General features: G+C 40.0%; 1 protein-coding gene across 1 annotated transcript; it reads right to left on the bottom strand.

Annotated features, from left to right (window-relative positions):
- Positions 1-1,122: 1,122 nt before the first annotated feature.
- On the bottom strand, positions 1,123-21,027 carry PLRG1 (pleiotropic regulator 1). The gene is made up of 15 exons (XM_064449833.1): positions 20,905-21,027; positions 18,957-19,063; positions 18,582-18,724; positions 17,479-17,532; positions 15,831-15,924; positions 14,764-14,854; positions 14,568-14,669; positions 11,425-11,517; positions 10,943-11,092; positions 10,718-10,819; positions 10,110-10,212; positions 9,418-9,526; positions 7,739-7,878; positions 5,072-5,265; positions 1,123-4,049 (listed from the first exon to the last, which is right to left on the bottom strand). The coding sequence occupies exons 1-15, from the start codon at positions 20,911-20,913 to the stop codon at positions 3,990-3,992; spliced, it is 1,551 nt and encodes a 516-aa protein (XP_064305903.1). The 5' UTR covers positions 20,914-21,027; the 3' UTR covers positions 1,123-3,989.
- Between the last annotated feature and the right edge of the window lie 1,346 nt (positions 21,028-22,373).

Below are 22,373 nucleotides of genomic sequence, written 5' to 3'. Positions count from 1 at the left end.
GCCAGTTTTCAGCCAGCTTCTGACCTACTAAACACAGAACTAAATTCATAAGGCTTCAAGATGTAACGGCCAGAAAACTGATACTTAGCTGCTGCCGTTAAAGGAGCATCAGATGGAGTCTCCCAGAGTGACATGCTCTACCTAAATGACCACCAGTGAAATCTGTAGTTCCCTGCCTGCCATGTTTTTGAACCACAGACAAAAACCAAGTCAAAAAGCTTCTCTCTCTTCATGCAGCCTTCAAGCTCATTTTAGCTGAAGACCTGTTTGCTTTCAAAGGGATGAAGTGGTTCACCAACTGCACATTCTGCTTATAGAACAGCTTCCGCAGAAAGTCATATTTATGGTAGTTTCAAGTCCTGCTAATCTAGTGTTAAATTTTACAGAACAAAATTGCAGGTTGACTTTTTTCAGCTCATCAAGCTTCCTGGCATTCATTAATTTCCAAGTCCTCACCCTTTTCTTAGGTGTATGAATAAAAATTTGGAAGCCTCGTCTCAAAAAGAATGTGTCTTGTGCACAAAAAAAAAAAGCACCTTGGGTGGATACTTACATACATGATGTACCAGACTGACAGCTTTTCCAGCTTACTTGAGAAAAAACAACAACGAAAACAAACAAAACAAGGCACCCCACTGATGAAATCTTGACTTCAAAAATCAACGATAAAACTCCCACTGATTTCACCGTGACCAAATTTGCAGTTATGCTCCATGGACAGAAATACCCCTTTAATTTGCTCCCAGTAAGACATACCAAAATTAGTTTAACTCTAAGCTTTTTTCCACCCACACAGCTGCCATCCAGAACCTGTCCTAGACCTCATACTTCACTCCAGAGAAGTTTTGATGTTTTTTTTAAACATGTTAGAGAAAAATTTATGAACAATCCTGCATTTGCTTTGCAGAACAATCTGCGTTCCTTCACGCAGATAGGAAGCTCTTCGTAAATAGCCATCAGTACCTCCTTCCTCCATTACAGTTGGTCTGCAAAACTGTTTCTCACTGTATTATGGGAAGCAGTCACCAATTTTAATCCTAAATTACTTTAACTTTCAATACGTATTTCATTATTTTTGGTTCTTACTACAAAACCCAAAATTGGAAAAAAGACATGAAATCATACTGTATTGAAGGTTTTATTGATGGCTAAATTGCTGTCACTTAAATCAGGCATAGCACTTTAATTCTTACATAACAGGACTAAAAAGAAATTGGCTATTAAAGATTTACTTCCGTAAGCCTTTAAGTTGCCAAAGACATACTGTTCTGCACCACCTTCATGCTGCCGGCAAATGACAGCATTCCAGCTGCGCAGCTTACACTGTATGCTTTAGTATACAGTAAAGAGTGATCTTAAAATTTATCACTTTTACCAGTTACACTTTTTTGAATTATGTTACAATCAAAAAACATTCTTACTTCTCTGCAATTATGTACAGTATAAACAAAACCCAAGGTCTGTGGTAGAAATGTGTATGATTTGATCATATACAGGAGACAACATCAAATTTTATGAAATAAGTGGCAATAATTTTCTGAGGTTAGACTCCAGTTCAACATTAACTGACACTGCAGCGTGACACTTTCCAGGAGCACAGAAAATATATCCAATGGACCAGATCCTCCTCTTTTGCTTTATCTTATGACTTACGTGGACAAATCTAATGTCACAATGTCCTACACAATCAGATATGTGTATCACAACTTACTATCTAGGCTTACTTTGCACTAGAGAAGCAGTTAAATGAAATCTGATAATCTTGACACGTCGTAAATAATACTCAGAAGTATGTGTGATAATACATTTCTGTCAAGTGGGGAAAAAAACAACCTGATGGCAAAGAAATTAACATGCAAATGAAGTGTTAAACATCACAATTTAAAAAAAAAAAATCACACTTAGAACTGGGACAGCATATTATAGAGCCAAAAAGGAGAAGTATTATTCCAAATAATAACGTGTAGGATTTAGCTTGCAAACAAAATCTTTACCCAGGACACAAGAATGCCCTGGCAACCACTGCCCCATGCTAGCAGATTACTGCAGAAGTCCAGGAAAGAAACACAGGTTCTGCAGGAGACTTTCTAATCTCTCTTTAAAGCAATAAACAGTGGAATAAATGCGGTTTTTAAAGGAAAGCGCCAGTACAGAGACGTGCTAGAACTGTGAGCCAAAGACTCTAACTTGTCCTTCCTGGTTCCAAATTATCAAAAGAAATAGATACTCAAAAAAAAAAAAAACAACCAACCAACACACCATCACCAAAACCCACCCCTTTTTCAATAAGTTATTCCTCTCCCCTCTGGTTTCCTACAGAGGATTTCACTGTGAGCAAGAAAATTCTGTGTAACACCAATGTTTCAACAATTTCTGGAATGAAGCGTTAGCAGCAGCATAAAACATGCATAAGCCACAACCTGTATTTTTCCCTGTTATGTTAGTTAACATGAAAACAGCTGTAGTAAAGATCTAGAAAAATTCAAATTATCATCCAAATAGATGATGTTTAATCCAACTTGTAAATGCCAAATACTCCCCTTCCTTTTTTGTGAAGATGCTTCAGACAATAGCTGTCAACCGAAACTCAGTTATTTATGCAGCGCAGACTGCCTTAAAACGATAGTCAAACATTTGGATTTTAAATGCAAGACCTCCTGTGCATCATAAAAGACAAAAATTCTCATAATATAAATGACACTTGGTTTTACTAGCTTTTTGTAAGTTACATTGCTAGTAACTGTAATTTCTCTAACATAAATCCCAGATTTGAAAGAAGTCAGACTGGCAGAGAGCAGAAGTAATTATTGTGACCTGCTTACCATCAATGCTGGGGCCACAGAACAATTCTCAGCACCTACCCAGCCTGACATTTGCCACTGCCGCTATTAATGCCACCAAAGTCGCCAACAATCGAATGGCTTGACGACTTAACAGTTTTCTCCCCCCACGAAGAGAGAGTGCTTTAGAGCAGCATAGACATCACAGATAAGCTGTAGCAACAAGGCTTACCTGTTTGCTGTTTGTTATGGGACTGGTTGTAAACACAGTGAAAAGATCTGTCCTTTCAGGGGTACAAATTATGTTTCAGTAATATTTTTAAATTTATTTTAAATTCCTTCATAAGATCATGGGGAGACAGGAACATGTAAAATGAAGGCCAAAATGGCTTAAGAGCTTTCCCTCTTAGAGCTCGGTTTAAAAAGTTCTCTGTACTCTAACATCATATACACTTCAGAAAACTGGAAAAAACAAAGAGGTGAGTTACAAGGAAAGTCAACTAGTCCTAACCCTGTAATGACTGAACAATATCATTTGCAGTGGTCCTTGCTATAAAGGCCCACTCCGAAACAAAATGAGTGAAGATGAGTAGTTGCATATGAAAGCTTTCCTATGGAAAGAAACACTTTGAGGATCCATTTCATTCAACAACACAGGACTGGCAATGCTCAGTGGCTTTGTTTATAAACCAAACTGCATTTTTATTATGTTGTCCTGCTTCTTTCTTGATTACTCTAGTACTCTGTAATTTAGTATATATACTGTTCCATTACAGTATATACTTAGTATACGTACAGTAAACAATACTGGTCTAAAAATCTAAAAGCATCACAAGAGATTTCCAGTAGATGGCTCCTATGCATAAATTTGCGATTAATTTTTGGTGCCAAGCAAGGGTCTTTCAGAAAAGCTGTCTCAAAATATTTTTAGACTTATACTCAATAGATTAATATAAAAAAGCAACCACCTGCACATCTATCCTTTTCATAAACTATACATGCTCCACAAAGAGAATGTTAACAGCTGCAACTGTTTTGCTGGGATCACACAAAAAAAGGACAAAAGAAAAAAGAAATCAAATTTATTATAAAACATGTTGAAATAGCAATGACTTAGCTGACTTCCTGCTCCTGTTCTAGGCAACACAAAATGTGATGGCATTTCTCAGGAAAGACAAAACAAAATTACAGCGTAAGTATGTTGCTACCCTAAAATCGCTTTCTCTTGATAATTTCTGGTTTCCAGCTGACAGGATGAGTTTCTTCAGTCTAAAAAGAAAAGAAAAATCTCATAAGGATTATTTTAAACTTGAAATTCGCCTGCAATTAGGGTTTAGTTTAAAATATTACTCACATAGTATATTAGGTAATTATAATATTACATATGAAATAGAGTATCTATACTATGTAATTAATTAATTTACCCAAATGAAATTTTACACCATCCCACTGTCTGAAGTACGGGACAAGACTTGTTCTGTTTTGGGTTTGGTTTCTTTGTGTGTTTGTTTTGGTGGGTCGTCCCCCTCCCCCCAGCAAGGACAAAAATAGGTTGCCAATGGCATTTCAGAAACACTGTAGTGATCAACACACAGGAACAGGAAGGAATTCCAGAGCCAGTCCTTCCAGCAGTATCTACATCAGTACTGGCAGATGCCACAGAGTCAACAGTTTGCCCAATTGCAAAATGGATAAGCAGTCATTACTTTATATCTAAGAGTTGCTCCAAGTCTAATTAATGCAAAATTTCCAAGGCTTAATAAAAACCCTTACATTCTTTATATTGAAGACATACTCCAACAAACTATACAATCATCTATTGTCCTCACCATTAGGAACTGGATTCAGATTTGAGAATAACAGTTTGAAAATAAGCTATTTACTCTGAATTCTGAAAACTGTCAAGGCAAACGACTAATCAAATCATATATATACGGAAGTAAAATAAATCTTTAAAAGGTAATATTTTTGCTAATTCTTATGTTTCAATTAATACAACCAGTCTCCTACTGGCCTCATAACACAATGTACATTACTGTACTAAGATTTCTCCAAACTGTATCACAAAGGACTTTTGCAGAAGAGTTGACAGACCTGACGCTTATTTGTTCTACAGCAGTTAATAAGAAATTAGGATTGCAGAAACTGGCTGCTGTCCTCTTGGTACGTACACATTGCTTTCAAACAAAATGGATTACACAAGTCTGTGTACAACCCTTACTGATATGTATAACATTTGTTTGAAATTTTTTTATTTGACGCAAATCCATTAAGAAGACACTTTGACATACCGCAGTATCATCTTCTTTGTATACTTTTATGGTTTTATCAGCTTCAGCAGTTAGCAGTCTGCTTTCTGACTGGTCAAAAACACAAGCAAATATTCCTGATTCACTGTCCAAAGAGCCTGGCTGTACAGCTGCGTGTACTCTCTGAAAATTGTACCCAGTTCTCCAGTCCCAAAGATGCATAGTACCATTATCAGCTAAAAACAAACAAAAAAACATACATACTTGGTATTTTAACCAGTTAATTATTATCAGTGTTTTAGAATACAGTGTCATGGACAACTAATTAATTCATCAGTAATACATCAGCTATAACATTCATGCAGAATAGCTCAGTACACCCTAAAAGGTTTCCCATTTTCTACTTGTTTCCTTTTCAGTTAAGAAAGGCTGATCGTGTTTAAGGCAGCTGATGGAAGCTTCCTCAGAGTCTCGTCCAGTTTTGCATCACGTAACCCAGAGAGATAATACACTACATCACAAGGGAACTCCAGCAAGTTGCTTGAGAAGCACAGTAAGGACTGGCATTCTGAATATCAAGCTCCCTGTACAGTAGCTCCACTGAAGTTGAACAAAGAGGCATCACCATGTCAAACAGATTATAGACATGGAGGAGTCTGTAATGGAACATAGGCTTAATGTTTGCAGAGGTTCTATTTCAAACACAGTTTAAAACACTGCAGTATTACTGCTACTGGCATCAGCTACAGGGTATTCACAGCAATCTGTACTCTGTATTCAGAAGGATGCTCTCAAAGCAATTTTTCACAGTTACAAAAAAAGCCCCAAACAAAACAAAAAACACAACCCCTCCCAGTGCATTATCTAGCCAAACAGATCTACTAAAAGTTTCTCCACAGCTGCCAGCTAGACAAGAAATCCACATGTTTCTAGAATAAAACACTAAGGTAACCTCAACTTATTTTAACTCAGCATCAACCTCTCTGAAGTTGCTGTAGATAGCATGAGGATGTAAAAGGGGGGTTATCAATATTCAAATTTTCATTTTTAGAAAAGTCACAAATAATATTACAGTGATAGGCTTTTTTATGTGGAGAAGGAACAAGTTTTCCTAAAGCCTCAACTACTACTAGCGAAGTCCTACAAAGACCTTCTAGGAGTGTCTTCAAACCAATAAAGAACAAAGTATAAGCCCAGTCCAGTCTTTTGTCAAGTTCTTGCTCTCACTATGAATGTACTAGTTGTCAAATAGCACTTCATCCAAATTGTAAAATCAAGGGCTCCCTTTACTTGAAACATAGCTAATTATATTGTCAGCTTACCCTGCTTATCTTCCAGCTCCTGCTTATTTCCATCTTACTCCATACCCCTAGCCTGTAGGACATATTATATCAAATGGGACCAAGAGCACATGGGACCAAACACATTTCAGTGTTCCAAAGTGTAACATAACTGATACTTTTTTTTTTCTTAATGCTCCGGCTACACACAGATATGTTTTTCATAAGTTTCTGCTTCTGCAAACTCATGGAACCCATCTTAAACTATCTTATCCCATGTGATGCTGTGAATTAAGTCCCATCCTTGTCTACAGCTACACAAAAGATTAGACAAGCAAACCAACAGGTGGAAACTCAGGCTCTGCAAATTACATGGAGCAACACAGTCTAGCCTCTTATTTCACTTTCCTCTGACTGCTAGAGCTCTCCCAGGACAATCTCATGATGAAGCCACAATAAAAAAAATATTTTTATTATAATGCTTGGGTAACTAATATATTCAGAAATGCCACCTGCAATATAAGATAAAATTCTTACATGAAATTATTCGCAATCAGATACAGTAAGTATTCAGGATTCTCCTCCCACCCCCACAATACAGATACATGAATACAAACTCGTAACTCCAAGCCTTTGGTGGGTCACAGACTACTAACAATACTCTAACGTATCAGATGATTATGAAATTCTTGAAGCTTTTGAGTGTAAGAATTAAAGTCTATGTGTCACAATAGACAAAATCCTCCCACAGGCACTGGAGCCAAGTGGCCAGTTTCTTAATTGCCAAATGCTTGAACATATAATATTGGTGAGTAAGGACCGCTTTGATTCACAGAGTCAAATAAAATTTGGAGATTAACTATCAATCTTTTAAACGACACAAATACAACATCAGCAAGTGCGTGCAAGAAACTTTGAGACAACATTGCTGCATTTGTGGTGCATTAAAAAAAACACTGGGAAACAGTTCACATTTAAATGGTACAGCAAGCTTTAACAAGATGTTTCTATATCCTCTGTTGATTCTCACTGCATCAACATGTTACCAACAGAGAGCAGCCAAAGAACCAGATGCCTCCCAGGCAGCTTCTAATTTCCACACCACTCCCAAGAGGACACTAATGATTGAGACTCAGGAGACCATAGAGGATGGACTCTGGAGCCTTGCAGCAGCAGCCAACTGAAAAGAGGAAACCTATTCCCTGCTGCAGATTAAAAGTCCTCTCAAGTACATCTTTGTGCATGCAGCTCAGTAACATCCAAGAGAATAAAAGTGGCCCTACTCACTATAAAATGAAGTTGCAGCTGTAGCAGGCTTATAGGCCCAGATAAAGGAGAGCTCAGCGAGCATCTTTTCCTAAGGACCTCCAGCCGTTATATACATGGGGGAATGGAGAGGGAAAAATGAACGTGTATTTCTTGTTTTTACCTCCAGAGACCAGAACACCATCAGAATTTACGGCCAGTGTGTTGATAATAGCATTGTGACCAGAGAGGTTCTGAATGAAGTTTCCATCCGGGAATTTCCACTGTTTAATATTATCTGGAGAACCAGATGCAAATGTGTAACTGGAAGAAAATAAGCACAGTATATTAAAGTTCAAAAAAAAGCCACAGGGGTAGTGAAAGCCCTTCACTGACTACTGTTAAATGCTAGTCGCGAAGTTACTTAACACTAAAACTGCTCTTCTGACATTTTTATTCCACATAAAATGAAGCAATTTTATGAAACCATGAATTACCTATATCTACTGTTTCCTTTCCTTTCCTTTCCACAGACTACCTAAACTTTATAAATCCTATGCCGTATAGAACATTAATATGGAAACAAACACAAAAAATGCATACTCAGTTCTTTTCAGTTCTTATTCTGGCAAATTTTCATGTATAAGGGCATCATTAGCAAAGGTATCAGGGGAAAAAAGAAAACCCCAAACAGAACAAAAAACCCAGTATGGGCTAGTCTTCCAAAACTATATAACCAAGAACAAAACACTGCAAAAAAGTGAACTATGAAAAACAATTTGTTTACTGAGTTACCCTAAAATAATCAATTCCTTCATTAACATGTGCAAGCAGTCACAAGGTTATTTGGGTAGCACATACAAAAGCCTGTAGGAATATTTTCAGTTGCCAAAGCATCTAAGCAATTTGCTGTCGATTTAACAGATCCTTCAATAACAAAATAGATTAGGGAAAAATACTAGAATATTAAAAAACCAGAAATACCGAATTATAAAAATGCTACGCTGACATTTGGTACTGCTTGATAAAAACACTCCAAGGTTATTTTCAAAGAGGTATGATCATTGAATCTGAAACTAGAGGGTTTCTTTTTGCAGAATGTAAGTAAAACTAGGGTTTTTTTCCTCTGCTACAGCTAACAGGCATAGCATGAAGCTCTACTAATTTCTCAGACACATGGATTGTACCAGAAGTGATTCATATCAAAGATTCTGAATTTCTGCACTGACAGAATTTTGTTTTAAAATATTGAAGGTGGAGAAGTACTGCAGTCTCTGTGAATTCCTTTTCTCCATTGTTTTAAGGTGCACTTATCCAAACAGGCAACTACTGAAGCATCGAAATATAGTATCTGAATTCAGAGCACTGCCAACAACACCCACCTTCACAGATTAAATACTCAAGAAGTTTCTTTAGGGCCAGTTAGAATGAAGTGTCTTGTGCAGTGAAGCACATAATAAAAAACCCCACTGTAGCAATCACTATCTCCTTTAGCATTATTCACACGTGTACCCTTTAACAAAACTACTTCACTTTCTGCTAACAATCATTCAGTTATATATTTATTATTAACCTTGCAAAGTCCAGAGTCACTAATTTCTCAAGGACTGCATCAAAGGCACATATATAAGTTCTGTGGGGTATAAGATATTCTCAGGATTACTAATGTACACCAGTGCCCAATTTGGTAGCACAGCGTAATGAAGATATTTGAGAATTGATAGGTACATTTTTACAGCATTCTAAGCTCATTACCTTTTCACATTACTATGCCCTACCGTGCTAAATCATCACTCACATTGGTGTTCTGTCACCACCCAATGTTATCAACTGGGAAAGTGTAAAACAATGACGAAAACTTACTGTCTTGGATGCAGCACTACTGCTCTTACAGATTTCTTGTGATTTGTTAAAGTAACACGAGTTTTTCCTGCCACTAAATCCCAGAGCCGTATGGTAGTATCATGACTGCCTACAATGAAAAGAAAAAAAACAAAAATAGTAGAAACTACCATATTGATTCTATCATCATTATTATTTTGATAAGGCAGCCAAAACTTTATATGTGAAAGAGACAAAAATATTATGCCTGTTACGAAAATATGACACTAATTCCCCCTCAGACGAGAAAGATGCTGGGTTGTAATAGTCTTTTTACTTGAAATTCAAGAACAACTAAGTAGTTACACAGGAAAGCTGAACTTTTACATAACAGGAAAGGAGAACAGCATAATATTTAACCATGTTACTAGACACTTAACTGAATTGGGGAAAATTGTGAAATATCACAGAAAATGCAGGCCTCAATACATATCACAACAAACAACGTAAACACCAGAAACAAAGGAAGTGCAGAAAAACTTTGAAATGGTGCATAGCTATATTTACTTAAACATACCATTAGTAGTATGAAATAACCATGGAATGGCCCGTTTTCAACAGAAAACTAGTAAGAAGAGTTGAGTAAATTAACATGAACCTCACATAATTACCAAACAATACATTCATGATCAGGCTTTTCAGCCATGTTTCTTGTGAAACCATACCCACTATACCTGTAATAATTTGTGGTTCTGCAGCTTGGCACTTCACTGTCGCTACCGCATTTGTGTGTCCCGATAGTGTGTGCACACTGGCTTTCGTCCTCACATCCCAAATCTATGAATTCACAGTGAATAACTCACAGAGGTCAGTAAGAGGTGCATATTCAATGTATTTTAGGTGATTACATGAATTCCTTACCATAGTTCTACAGATTAAACAACGGTATTTAGGTTGTATTTTTCATCCAACAACTCATCACACAACTGCCTCAGCTGACAAATTTCAAGGGGAGCAGGAAGCCTGCCACTGAATTTCTAGACATGCAGATAACAAGGTCACCATTAAAACCATACCATCTTCTAAGTACTAAGTGATCCTATATATACTATGTAGTCTACCTACTAAATTAAGAACTAAAACGTTCTCCTGAAGTGACACTGCATTTGTGTGTATTCAGGCTTCAGTTTTATTGACTATGGAAGACAAAGTTAACCTAAATCATCTTAGCATTTTCATCTTGATTTATGTTAACTTTTGGTAAGTATTCACTTTTACAAATCGAAGATGTTGAAACATACTGATGTATTAAAATGTTAAAACGAAACAGTGCTAGACTTACTCGTGCTGTTGAATCTCTGCTACATGTTACCAGTACATCTATCGTTGGATGCAAGTCTAAACCATAGACAGCGCTTAGGTGACCGTGGTAATGTCTGATAACCTAGATGAATAAAAAAACCACCATACACACACTTTAACTGGATATTTGAAAGAATATTCTAAATGCTTTGATTTGTATATTTGCCACCACCAACTAATTCCAGTTAAAGAAACTACAGCTTACCTTATTGTATTCAAGATCCCAGCATTTCACTTGTTTGTCTTCTCCACAAGAAAAGAGGTAGGGACTTCTGGCACTTACTATCACCCCTCGTACAGTACTGATGTGTCCCGTCAAAGACAATTTCAGTTTGCCGCTAGCAAGGTCCCAAATCTGCATCAAAATAGGTATTCTGAGGTAGACAGATAAAAGCTACATGGTGATAGTCTGGGTAAACAGCCTAGATGTACTTGATCCTGGTGCATTTTAACTTCAAAATTACAACAACAAATATCTGCCCTCTGGCTATTACCATGTACTAAATGAAATCAAGTAGTAATACTTCACAAATTCTTTATGACTAGATAATAAAAGAAAAAAATGTTCTGCAGTTCATTATTCTGCAAGCAGTAATCAAGAAATTGTTTCCAAGGGCTGAAGATTTTTTAAAATAAGAGAACAGAAAAAACACTCCCAACTCTCAGTGATTTCTTCCAACCTCTTACCTTAATTGTTCTGTCAGCAGAGCCAGTAACAAACCACTGATTTCCTGGTTCTACTGCAATACATCTCACCCACCCCAGGTGACCACTGATAACCTTTAGAAAAAAACAAAAATTTTTCTAAATCAGAAGTAAACAACACACATACATCTATCGATATAGTTTTCATTCTCCAAACTGGAACTTGTTAGTGTTCACCAACAAATGCACGCTCCTCAAAAAGGTGAAATGTGGCATTAGTCCTGAAGAAAGCTTGATTTCTATACTTCAGTTAAACAAAAAGACCACTAGAAATTCATGTCATACACTAGACTTGGGGAACTTGCTCTACAGAAAGACCCTGTTCGTATAAGCAACTTTCTCAAATCCTTAATGAGTCTGTAACACTGGCTAAACACTTGAGGCTTTGTAGAGAAAGACACTATTTAAGCACAAGTTCCTTATGCTGCTGTATAGTGCTTATACAATAATAGTTAAAGAACAATTATATAAAATCTTGACTATTAAATTACATTGCCATATAACAGCTACCTCTTAAAGCATGCCACCACCTCCTTTTCCTTCATGTTGGAGACCTTCAGGTAACAAAATCAGTACTGGAGGTGGATCTCACCAGAAAAGAAAAGCTCTACGGATACATGGCTTGCTTACAGCAATCTCTCTGTTTCTCTGATTTCTCCAAAGTCAGACAGCTAAAATCAAAACCCATAGCTGTTTCCACTGGATGTCAAACTTCATGTACTGTCACACAGCTCATTTAAAAAAAAAAAAATTTAAAACACACCAAAAGTTCTTAAGCAGAAATAAGGCAGAAATACTTTGAAAAGCTGAGGTGGATTCTTCTGACTAGATGAGATCACAGAGCTGTCTAGATTTCTTCATAGTCTAGGAATAGAGGCATTTCCAGGTCAGATATCTAAGAAACAAATTCTCTGACCTATTTTAAGTCCCTAACTTTCACAAATTACTTTAAACTCAGCTTCAGAAGACCAGTTAAAATGTAGATCTTACGCCATAGATTAAGATGAAACCCACATTTGGTGGTCCAGCTATGCTTCTACTTCTGAGTTGCTTGAACAAGCTTTTGACCTGTTAAACAAGGATTTTGACAGCAAACCTGCACTAAAACTACTGACGTGTGGAATCAGTACAGTGACTTGAACTGTATTTATGTTCTCCGAAAAGAAAGTGCCACAAGTAGTCATTTTTCATTTGTTTATCTTAAATCTTTTGTGGGTTTATTTTGGTGCCCTTTTTTTCAAACATTTGCCTTAATTTTTGTATAGAGCACATTCTAATCTGCTGTATTTAGAAAAACTGTTTGACACGCTGGAGGGAAGGGATGCCATCCAGAGGGACCTGGGCAGGCTTGAGAGGTGGGTCCATGAGAACTTCACAAGGTACAACATGGCCAAGTGCAGGGTCCTGCACCTGGGTCGGGGCAACCCCCAGGATCAATACAGGCGGGGGGATGAAGGGATGGAGATCAGCCCTGTGGAGAAGGACTTGGGGGTGTTGGCTGATGAGAAGCTCAACATGACCTGGCAATGTGCACTTGCAGCCCAGAAAGCCAAGTGTACCCTGGGCTGCATCAAAGTGTGACGAGCAGGGTGAGGGAGGTGATTCCCCAACTCTACTCCACTCTTGTAAGACCCCACCTGGAGCACGGTGTCCAGCTCTGGGGCCCCCAGCATAAGGACGACATGGACCTGTTGGAGCAAGTCTAGAGGAGAGCCACAAAAATTATCCAAGGACTGGAGCACCTCCCCTATGAAGACAGGCTGTGAGAGTTGGGATTGTTCAGCCTGGAGAAGAGATGGCTCCGGGGAGACCTTATAGCAACCTTCCAGTACCTGAACAGGGCCTACAAGAAAGCTAGAGAGGGACATTTTACACGGGCATGTAGTGGTAGGACAAGGGGTAATGGCTTTAAACTGAAAGAGGATAGATTTAGATTAGATATAAAGAAGAAATTCTTCACTATGAGGGTGGTGAGACACAGGAACAGGTTGCCCAGAGAAGTTGCAGATGTCCCATCCCTGGAAGAGTTCAAGGCCAGGCTGGAGCTTTGAGCAACCTGATCTAGTGCAAGGTGTCCCTGCTCACGGCAGGGGGGTTGGAACTAGCTGATCTTTAAGGTCCCTTCCAACCCAAACCGTTCCATGATTCTACGATATATTGCTTTGAGCTCAAGTTTTTTCAAAAAACTACTTTAAGATAAGCCTTAAGATTTATGACTAATACAGCATTCACGACTCTTCTGAAGATTTAAATGCCTACATATGGTGCTATATTTAGATAAACAGTGCTAAAACAATACAATTATACTAGAGAATGAGATTTTTTTAAATATCAGGAAAGCCCAACATTCCTAAAATATTCACCCTCAGACAAAATATGAAATTGCCTAAATTTCATAGTAAGAATCAGCCCCTTAGAGAAATCAAAGAAAGAAGATATGTACACATTCAAACAGATGCACCTGAGAAGTCAGAGGTCTGAACCAATACACATGCTTAGAGATTTCCCCTTCAACTCAGCTCCCCCACCATGCTCGTCACCAAAATGTTTAAAGATGAGATGAGATTTTTGGGAAATGGCTATTATTACTCCCTAAGAAAATTAAAAGGCAAATTAGATCAAGTCAAAAACAAGACCAGAAGTCAGGCAATCGAAACTGCAGAGGTAATTTGTGATTGAAGCATTCAGCATTTTTCCCCCCACTCATTTTCACAGCAATTAAAAGAAGTCAGCTAACTCAGACACTGACTCCTTGAAGTGTTTTTGGAGACAATTTTTTTATGTTAGCGTTGCTAGAGTATTTGTTTAGCCTGCCATTAATTTCAAATTTTGCACTTTTTCTTTGAGTTCCTCTACCAAAGAATCTGACTAGAAAAGAAAAAACCAAATTCTTTAATGAATTTATCATACTACAGCTAAACCTATATAAACAATTTACTAAATAGAATGAAGAGTGTTTGTAATCCAATCTCTTTGTTATTTAAGGAGTGTACATATATAACTCACTTTTCATTTTATTTCATTTTTGTGAATGAGGAGCAAAAATCATGCTTTGAGGCCTCTATGGAACATAAAATAGTAATTTACTTTCATAGGCATGTTCACGTCATATATTCGTAACTTACTCTGTACAGTTTCCAAGGTGGATGCCACTGAGGTTTGGGCATGGTGGGAGCCTTCTTTGCCATTAGTGCAGAATTTTTGTTTCCACCAGCTTCCACCATAGCCTGTAAGTTAAAAGGAAGATTACTTTAATGCTTTATAACTTACCTCTTTGCCTAAAACACTACGTATTTTTTACATTACGTGCAACAAACTCACCACAGACATCCCAGGAGGCTGTGAACGCTCAGATATTCCAGCATGCCTGTAAATATCACCAACGCCAGCAGCTGTCCGATTTGCATCCAGCCTAGGTTGAATGAAAATGGTTGATGGTTTGGAATAATCTTTGTCTTTCACTGGGTAAGTGATAAGGTATGACGGGGCTGCACCCAGTCGAGTATGGTACACCTCTAAGGATGGAGACTCCACAACCTCTCTGGGCAACCTGTTCCAGTGCCTGACCGCCCCAAGGTAAAAGTGTGCGAGGGATTTTAGATGATGGTCCATGTAGGGCCACGACGGAAGAATTACAAGCTGAACACAGCTTTGAGAATGTGACCTTAAAGAAGGGAACTGGGAGGATTGTTATTGAACAATATGTTGTTGCAATCCAGGAGCGCTGTTAGCTGTCAGAGCATGGACTTGGCAGGCCTTGTTGCATGTGCTGACCACGCGTACGGCAACACCTAGTCAGTACTTTTGCACTGAACCTGCTGAGGGTATAAAAAGGGGCGGCTCAAAGCAGAGAGAGAGAGAGGACACAGAGCACACCCTACGAACAACAGGGGACTCCCTGAAGGTGCCACGCCTACCTCCCTTCTCTGTGATGACCCCGCTAATGGTCACCGTCCTGCTCAGTGGTGTCTCAGGCATAGTCGGGTTAGACTCTCACAAAGTGAAAACAATATGCTAGTAACTGCTTATGCAAGGCTGTAATAGAGCAATAAATACTGTTGTGCTTTTCCAATATCATGTGTTGGGTGAACTGTGTTTAGGAATCCTGTGAACCTGCTACAAAAAGACACCCACAAACAAAACCCCACTTTTTCCTCTTGTATCTAGACAGAATTTCCCTTGTTCCAACTTCCACCCATTGTCTCTTGTGACATCCAAGAAAAAGTGTACAGAAAAATTATGCCTGGCCACACTAAAAGTAGTTTCTTTAAATATTTTATAAGTTAGAATATTCAAAATACTCAAAGTAGCTCTTATCCTGACTTCTGTATTTTGCCCTGAAATTTCCATAGATTACAAAAAGCATAAATAAAGTAACGCAGCAGTACCTGGACTGAGAAGCAGGAAGCGCTACGGCTAAGGACTGTGCTGCAGATTCACTAGGCATCCTCTGGACCTTAGTATCTGCTGTCAGAGCCACACCTTGAAAAAAAAGTAACACAGCAAAAGCAGAGACGACTATTAAAAAGAAAATCCAGAAAAGTATATTACATAAGCACATATATACACATACACCTGCAAAGGAGGGCTTGTCAGACACCTGTAATAGTAAATCGCATCATTCAATGACACTGTTTTCACATGCGAGCCAAATCTACTGAACTTTTTATTTTGGCCCAAATCCTTTCCACCTTGATTCTACTACATACGTAGGTACACAATTTCTAGAGCAGAAAACTATTATTCTGTCACTGGAAACAAAAAAAAAGCCTAACTGGGAACAGCATTCATCTTTTTATCCAGCTTCAACTGCTATGGAAGTTACAAAAATAAACATGATCTTGAGAAGTATTTGCTAACTTAGGTTCTTCAGTGCAGTTTATTGTGTCATCTGTATGTGGTGGTTGGCATCATGCAGTGGTGGCAGAACTACAAAAGTTTTAGCCTTACTGAAGTGAGAATTTCGGAATTACAACTTAATTTATAACCTCATCCTAACAACAGCAGGTTGCTTCTTTAAAAAAATTAAAACTCTATGTAAAGTGTAGCTTTGGTGCAGACTGGCAAATTTACTCCTCTGCCATTTCTCTATTCTTTTCCCAACCAAAGTTCTGGTAGTTGACAACAAAGATGATATTTGGGTGAGATGCCCAGTTTAAAACCACACAACAGGAATCTATTAAAAGAACACTGAACTTGATGAAATCTCCATGAACAAGAGTTGTCCCCACAGTTAAGTCAACTATGCACTTTTTTTAAACGGCTGAGGGTCCATTGAACACTCACATTTTTTAACTTACAAATCAAGCCACAACACATTTCCCACCATACTTGTAATAAACTTAAGTACTAACAGTAGAAGACCAACAGCTAAAACTGAACTGCTGCAAGGAGAGAGGACTGATCAATAACAGTAACAATTAGCAATGGCCAATGTAACAACGCAGAAACATACCCTTCCAAGCACAGCCAAAACCAAATGACACTAAAATTATTAGACCCTAATGTCTCCTTCTCAGAGCAAGGTGGCAATACCTACACCTTTCTGTTCTGGTGACGAAAATCAGGATACATTCCCTCTTTTCATTCAACTTCTGTCTTGCTGGAACCCCCACTCCTTGTTCACAACAAAATTCTAAGAGCAGCTCTGCCTGGGGGCACCAGAGATCTGTGGGTCTTGGCAAGCTCTCCAAGAGAAAGGGGACCACAATCCAGAGAGGGGATTCCTAGAACATTTTTGTGATGTTACCACAGGAGGTGAAATCTCAAAAATGAATGACCAACTCACATCAAGCTCACGTCTGCTGAGGTTTAGTGAGAGGACACTGCATCTGTACCTAAATCCTCCTCCTACCCCAAAACATTTGTCAGTCACAAAACTCTGCATTGATAATATGAGAGACTTCAATGGCATTTTCCACTACTGCCAGCCACAGATTCACAGTAAGAGGAAGCCTGCTCCTGCTAGGACAGAGGATGCCTAGCTCTTACAGGAAGGCAAAAATCCCAGGCAAGCACTCACAAAATTGTACTTACCAGGACCAGGTGGGTATGGATGTGTACCAGTTATCAAATACTCAAGTTCTTGTCCTAAAGAGCAACAAAATGTCTTATTAATGATGACATTTTATACTGCACTGCAAATGATGGACTCACACAGGAAACACAGGAACACAGAGCAGGTCATACATAGAAGCAATTGCTGGTTTCTGCTGCTAAGGTACTCGCTTAGACATTTCTCACCTTCATTAATTTCATTTGTTCTGGTTAACTCACTTTTCCAGAGCTTACGAGTAAAATAACATTTTCAAAATGGTGATGCCACTTATTATTAAGAGGGACTCACTCTCAAGCGAAAAATCTTAATACTGCCAACGATGCCTTTGAAGTAGATACCATGGAAAAGGATTCAAGTACACAAATAGCACGGGTGCCCGAAACCTAAGCTAGTCAAGACAACTGACTGTATGTGGTAACAGAAAAAGAGAAAGGCTCTTAAAAAATTTTGCATTATCTCTCAACAACTTTCACTGTCAGAATAGTTTCAAATAAAGTACCTCGGAAAAAAAATCTCAGCTAAAATAAGGTGGCATTTGGCATTCTTTAGAAGATAAGTTTCTGTATGGGATCTACCTAATACAGACACATTTTACATATAACCAAACAGAGGATGGAAAAACCCCAGACAATGAGTTTTCTGGTTTAATAGTTGCACAGCTAAAGAAAGTCCAAAAAAAATTATATGAAACAAAATTAAAAATAAACAAAATAACCACACAAAACAAAAAAGCACATCCTTGACCATCATGATTTTCTAAAAAGAAGAAATACACTACTGATCTCTTTCTAACATCTAAGTACAGCACACACTAATGCTGCCATAAAAATTGCTCGTTTTACTAATGAGGTTTAAAAAATTCACAGCATCCTATTACTCCTTTGTTTCAAAAAAACTTGTCCCTTGTTCTGAATCACCTCCTGTGGACCCTAGCAAGAAAAATACCAAACAATGAAAAAAATGGTATTTTGATTTCCATCTTTATCTCTGATAAATTAACATTGGACAGCATTCTTCAGATTTTACACCAGTGAGACTGTCACAGAAGACAGGACAAATATACCACTAAGACCAAACTAACCTTGATTTCCAGAATACTGTTTGTGTCCATAAGGATCCCCGGTGTTTGGGCCTCCTTTCTCTCTCAAGTTTTCTTTAAGAGTAGGCATGTGTAACACCGAGCCGTACTCTGTCCGCAGCTTGACTGCCATCTTTACTTTGTGACTGTTGGAAAAGTAAACCATAATACTGATGAAACCCCAATTTCTGAATTAAGTTTTGAAATATTTTAGAGGTTTTACACAACTTACTTCACAGCTCTAATGTTTTTTTTTCTTCCCTCAAGACTGCACCGTTAACTCTACAGAAACATCTGAACTTCTGACTCAGATGGAACTTTCATTAACATAATTCAAACTTTGAGGCATACTGGTAATCCACTGATTGCAGTACTTACCTTTCTTCATCTAGTGGGATAGGCTTGGCATTATCAGCTACAAACATATCATGGGTTCTCTTCAAAGATCTAAACACAAGTGTGTGCACAGAGTGCTTTTGGACTTCCTAAAATAAAGAAAAGAGTATTTAAATACATTTGGACATAACTAAATGAAAAATTGAAAGTGGAAACATAAATTGAACCGAATAGCAATTTCAGGCTTCAGTACTGTTAGATGATAGAGCACTATTTTGTTCACAGAAAGCACCGCTCTTCTTGGAAACAAAAAAATTAAGTTTCTGTTAACTGTTTTAATTCAGTGTTTACTCAAAATAACATTCCCTTTCTTAGAAACTGCAAAGCCTTTGAAAAACAAGCCAAAAACTTTGATCAAACTTTCTACACTGGCATCTACGTGACAAATCCATGAGCGTGCAAAATTTTTCCCTCATGCCTTCCAGTTCTGTTTTTATAGGTAGGCAATAAAGCAACTGATTCCGAAAACATTCCTATAAATTTCATTTCACCACCACCAAAAAAATAACAGGAGCAATAATCAGTTTCTGTGCACAGTGTCACTTCATGTAAGCACAGCACAGTTTAACGAAATAAAACTTGGGATCAAACCTGACCAAACTGGTTTCCTTTCATAATTTTTATTTGTTACTAAAATCAAAACATACTTTAAATCTCATTCAGGAACGAATAAGCAGCATTAAAAAGCTACCAACTGATATAGGATATTTGTTTATCAACAGCACAATTAAGGTTTTTTACTAACATTTTCCTCCCAAGGGACCAAAAAAACCAAAAATCATTAGAAATCTCAGCCTGCTTGCTTAGGTACAACACCAAGCTCTCTGCATGACTGTATTTGTTCTGTATGTCATAAAATGACAACAAGCTGGAAGCTATATCAATAACTTTCAGCACTTGATACCACTCAGCTGCCCAGTCTCCAAGATTCATTACAGATGCTTTTCCTGTTAAGACCTTTGTAGGTTCTATTTTCCTGCCCTGGAAGCTGTCCACTCACTGACCCATTTTGTGATGGCTGTTACCCCCTAACTCGGTAGCACCTACACAAAGTTTTTTTTTTGCTCTGACTCAGTGAGCTCCTACAACCTCCAGATATTAAGTGGTAAAACTAAAAAAACAAAACCCACCAACCAGCATTTGGAATTGGGTCAGAAATTTTATACAACTGGAGAAAGAAATAAGAATTACAGTAGCTAATTACTATTTAGCAGCAGCAGTTGAAACCACCACACTAGTAGATAAGACAATGCCTCCCCGACAAGGAAGAAGCATCTACAAATATTTTTTGACAGAGGCACCACTGTGTAAGAAACAGGCGTTACAGGGGGCAGCAGCCTTTGCATCTTCTTCCACGTTGACAGCAACACTTGCCTTTCGAAGCGCACGACATTCACCCCACAGTAACTACCCCACGGCCTATAAAACCAGTGGCCTTCTCCCCAGCTCTGCTTCCGAGCCCTCGCAAAAAAGCTACCGTTTTCCTGACTAGCTGACAAAGCCAACAGGCCACCGCGGGCTGGGCATCACCGCACCGCCTCCCCAGCCCCCAGCCCCGATTCCCTCCCCGCCGTTAAGCCTGGCACAGCAAAACGGCCGCTCGCTCCTGCCCCGGACCACCGAGCGCAGGGCCCCGCACCCCCGCCCCCGCAGGCAGAGGCCCTCACACCGGCCAGGAAACACCTCCGTCGCCTCCCGTCCCCAGAGCGGCGCCTCCGCACCAGGGCGGGTGTGAGGCGGGGGGTGTGCGCGCATCGCCCGGTGGCCTGGCACAGCTTCCCGGCGCCGCCACGGGCCCGGCCCAACCCGCCCCGCTGCCCCGGCACCGCTCCCTTGTCTTGCCCGGGGAGCCTCAACGGCGAGGCAGGGAAGAGGTGAGTGGCCCAGCGGCGTGGCAGGACGCGGCGGGCACCCCAGCCCCTCGCCTCACCTCCGCCATGGCGCCGGCGAGCTCCCGCCGCTGCGGCTCCCGGCAAACCGATATGGAGGCGCTTCCGCCGCCCGTCCCGCTCCGCACCGGAAGCGCCGCGCCGCGAGCGTCCGCCAGGGGCGGGATCGGCAAAAGGAGGCGGGGCGGGGAAGGGGGCGGGGCCGAGAGCGGCGGGGGCGGGGCTTGCCGGGGGGCCGGGGGTTCTAGCCCCGCGGGTGCCGGCGGGGCGTGAGGCCCGGGCGGGGGGCGGTGCCCACGCGGGACACTAGGGGCGTCCCCCGCGACGTCAAAACTGCAGTAGCGGGTACCGGCCAGAAGAGCGCAATATTCCGCTTTCTGAAAGGCACCTGGCGCTTTACCAGGCCTGCCCCGGAGCGATGAGGGAGTAGCTGGCGCCCACGCAATGGTTCCCCAGGCTGAGGGCTTGAATGTGCTCTGGTCAGCCTGATTTTGTAGAAATCCTTGGCCTTTGCAGTTGTTTTGGGTCGTGCAGCTACAGCTTTTAAGTGTTGTTTTCTTCGTGAGTTCTCAAGGATAAAGCCTGTCCGGGGAACCACACACAGTTAGAGGGATGTGGAAAAACAGGACTGAAATGCAACCTCTAAACAAGAGAAAACAGTGCGGTACGGGATGTTAACCGTTATACCTGATAACTGTCCTTCGGAAAATGCACCTTTAGGTCCACAGGACCTCCTTTCAATGAAGACTGGTGTTGTGCATGAATGAGCCGGCAACCCCTGTATCTGAGGGCAAAGCACATGCTGTGAAAGGGCGGGGGGCTATAGTTCTTTTCAAAATGTATCCTGATAGTCCAGCAGAGTTTTCACTTGCCTTCATAAACAGAATAACCAAATGCATATGTGCAAATTGCAAATGGGCACCTCCTTTCTTCACTTATGCTCATCTGCTCTTAAATTTAGGAAGTCTTGTCCTCACCAGCTAGAGCTGGGATTTGGCAAGTGTATCTTTTGCAGCCACACGGTCGTGTTGCTCTTCTTTACCCCTACACCAGCCACTTACTACATCTGCCTCCGTGCCTGAGCCGTGAACAGTTTGCAGACTGATTTGGGCTAAAAATAGTCGAGTGCAACACCTGTTTGTTCACACCTATCCTCTTCATTGGCCACAGGATGGCACCAGCCTGGGTTTATTTCTGGCACGTGAATTGCCTGCTTGACATAATGACCATCCCTTCTCTTTTCCAGAGCTGGTGGATTGTTTCTGGTGGCTGCACTTGTGGTTTATATTTAGTCATTCGAGATACAGGGATAGCTAGAAATGTGCTCCAAGTGGCTATGATCCCCAGTGCCTGGTCTGGGGTTGAGATGTCCATTACGTTGTACCGCCAACAGCAGAGGAGCGTTGCCAGCTTGGTTTCAAGCCAAACTAGCCAGGTTTCATGTTTAACATGAGGACCTATTTCAGTAGTCCCACTGGTGACGCTGGGGATCCCCACTGGGTTTCAGAGC

The sequence above is a fragment of the Phalacrocorax carbo genome, chromosome 4 (genome assembly GCF_963921805.1).
Source record: "Phalacrocorax carbo chromosome 4, bPhaCar2.1, whole genome shotgun sequence".
Lineage (NCBI taxonomy): Eukaryota > Metazoa > Chordata > Aves > Suliformes > Phalacrocoracidae > Phalacrocorax > Phalacrocorax carbo.
The sequence above is the reverse complement of the archived record's forward strand: the minus strand, read 5'-3'. Positions and strand labels throughout refer to the sequence as shown.

What these genes read in the sequence shown, in the direction of transcription:
- PLRG1 (XM_064449833.1), bottom strand. An exon ending in TCCATACCCACCTGGTCCTG is followed by an intron (nt 15,925 to 17,478) that starts GTAAGTACAATT and finishes TTTTTTTTCAAG; the next exon opens with GTGTGGCTCTGACAGCAGAT. An exon ending in TGGTGTTCTGGTCTCTGGAG is followed by an intron (nt 5,266 to 7,738) that starts GTAAAAACAAGA and finishes GTTTGTTTTTAG; the next exon opens with CTGATAATGGTACTATGCAT.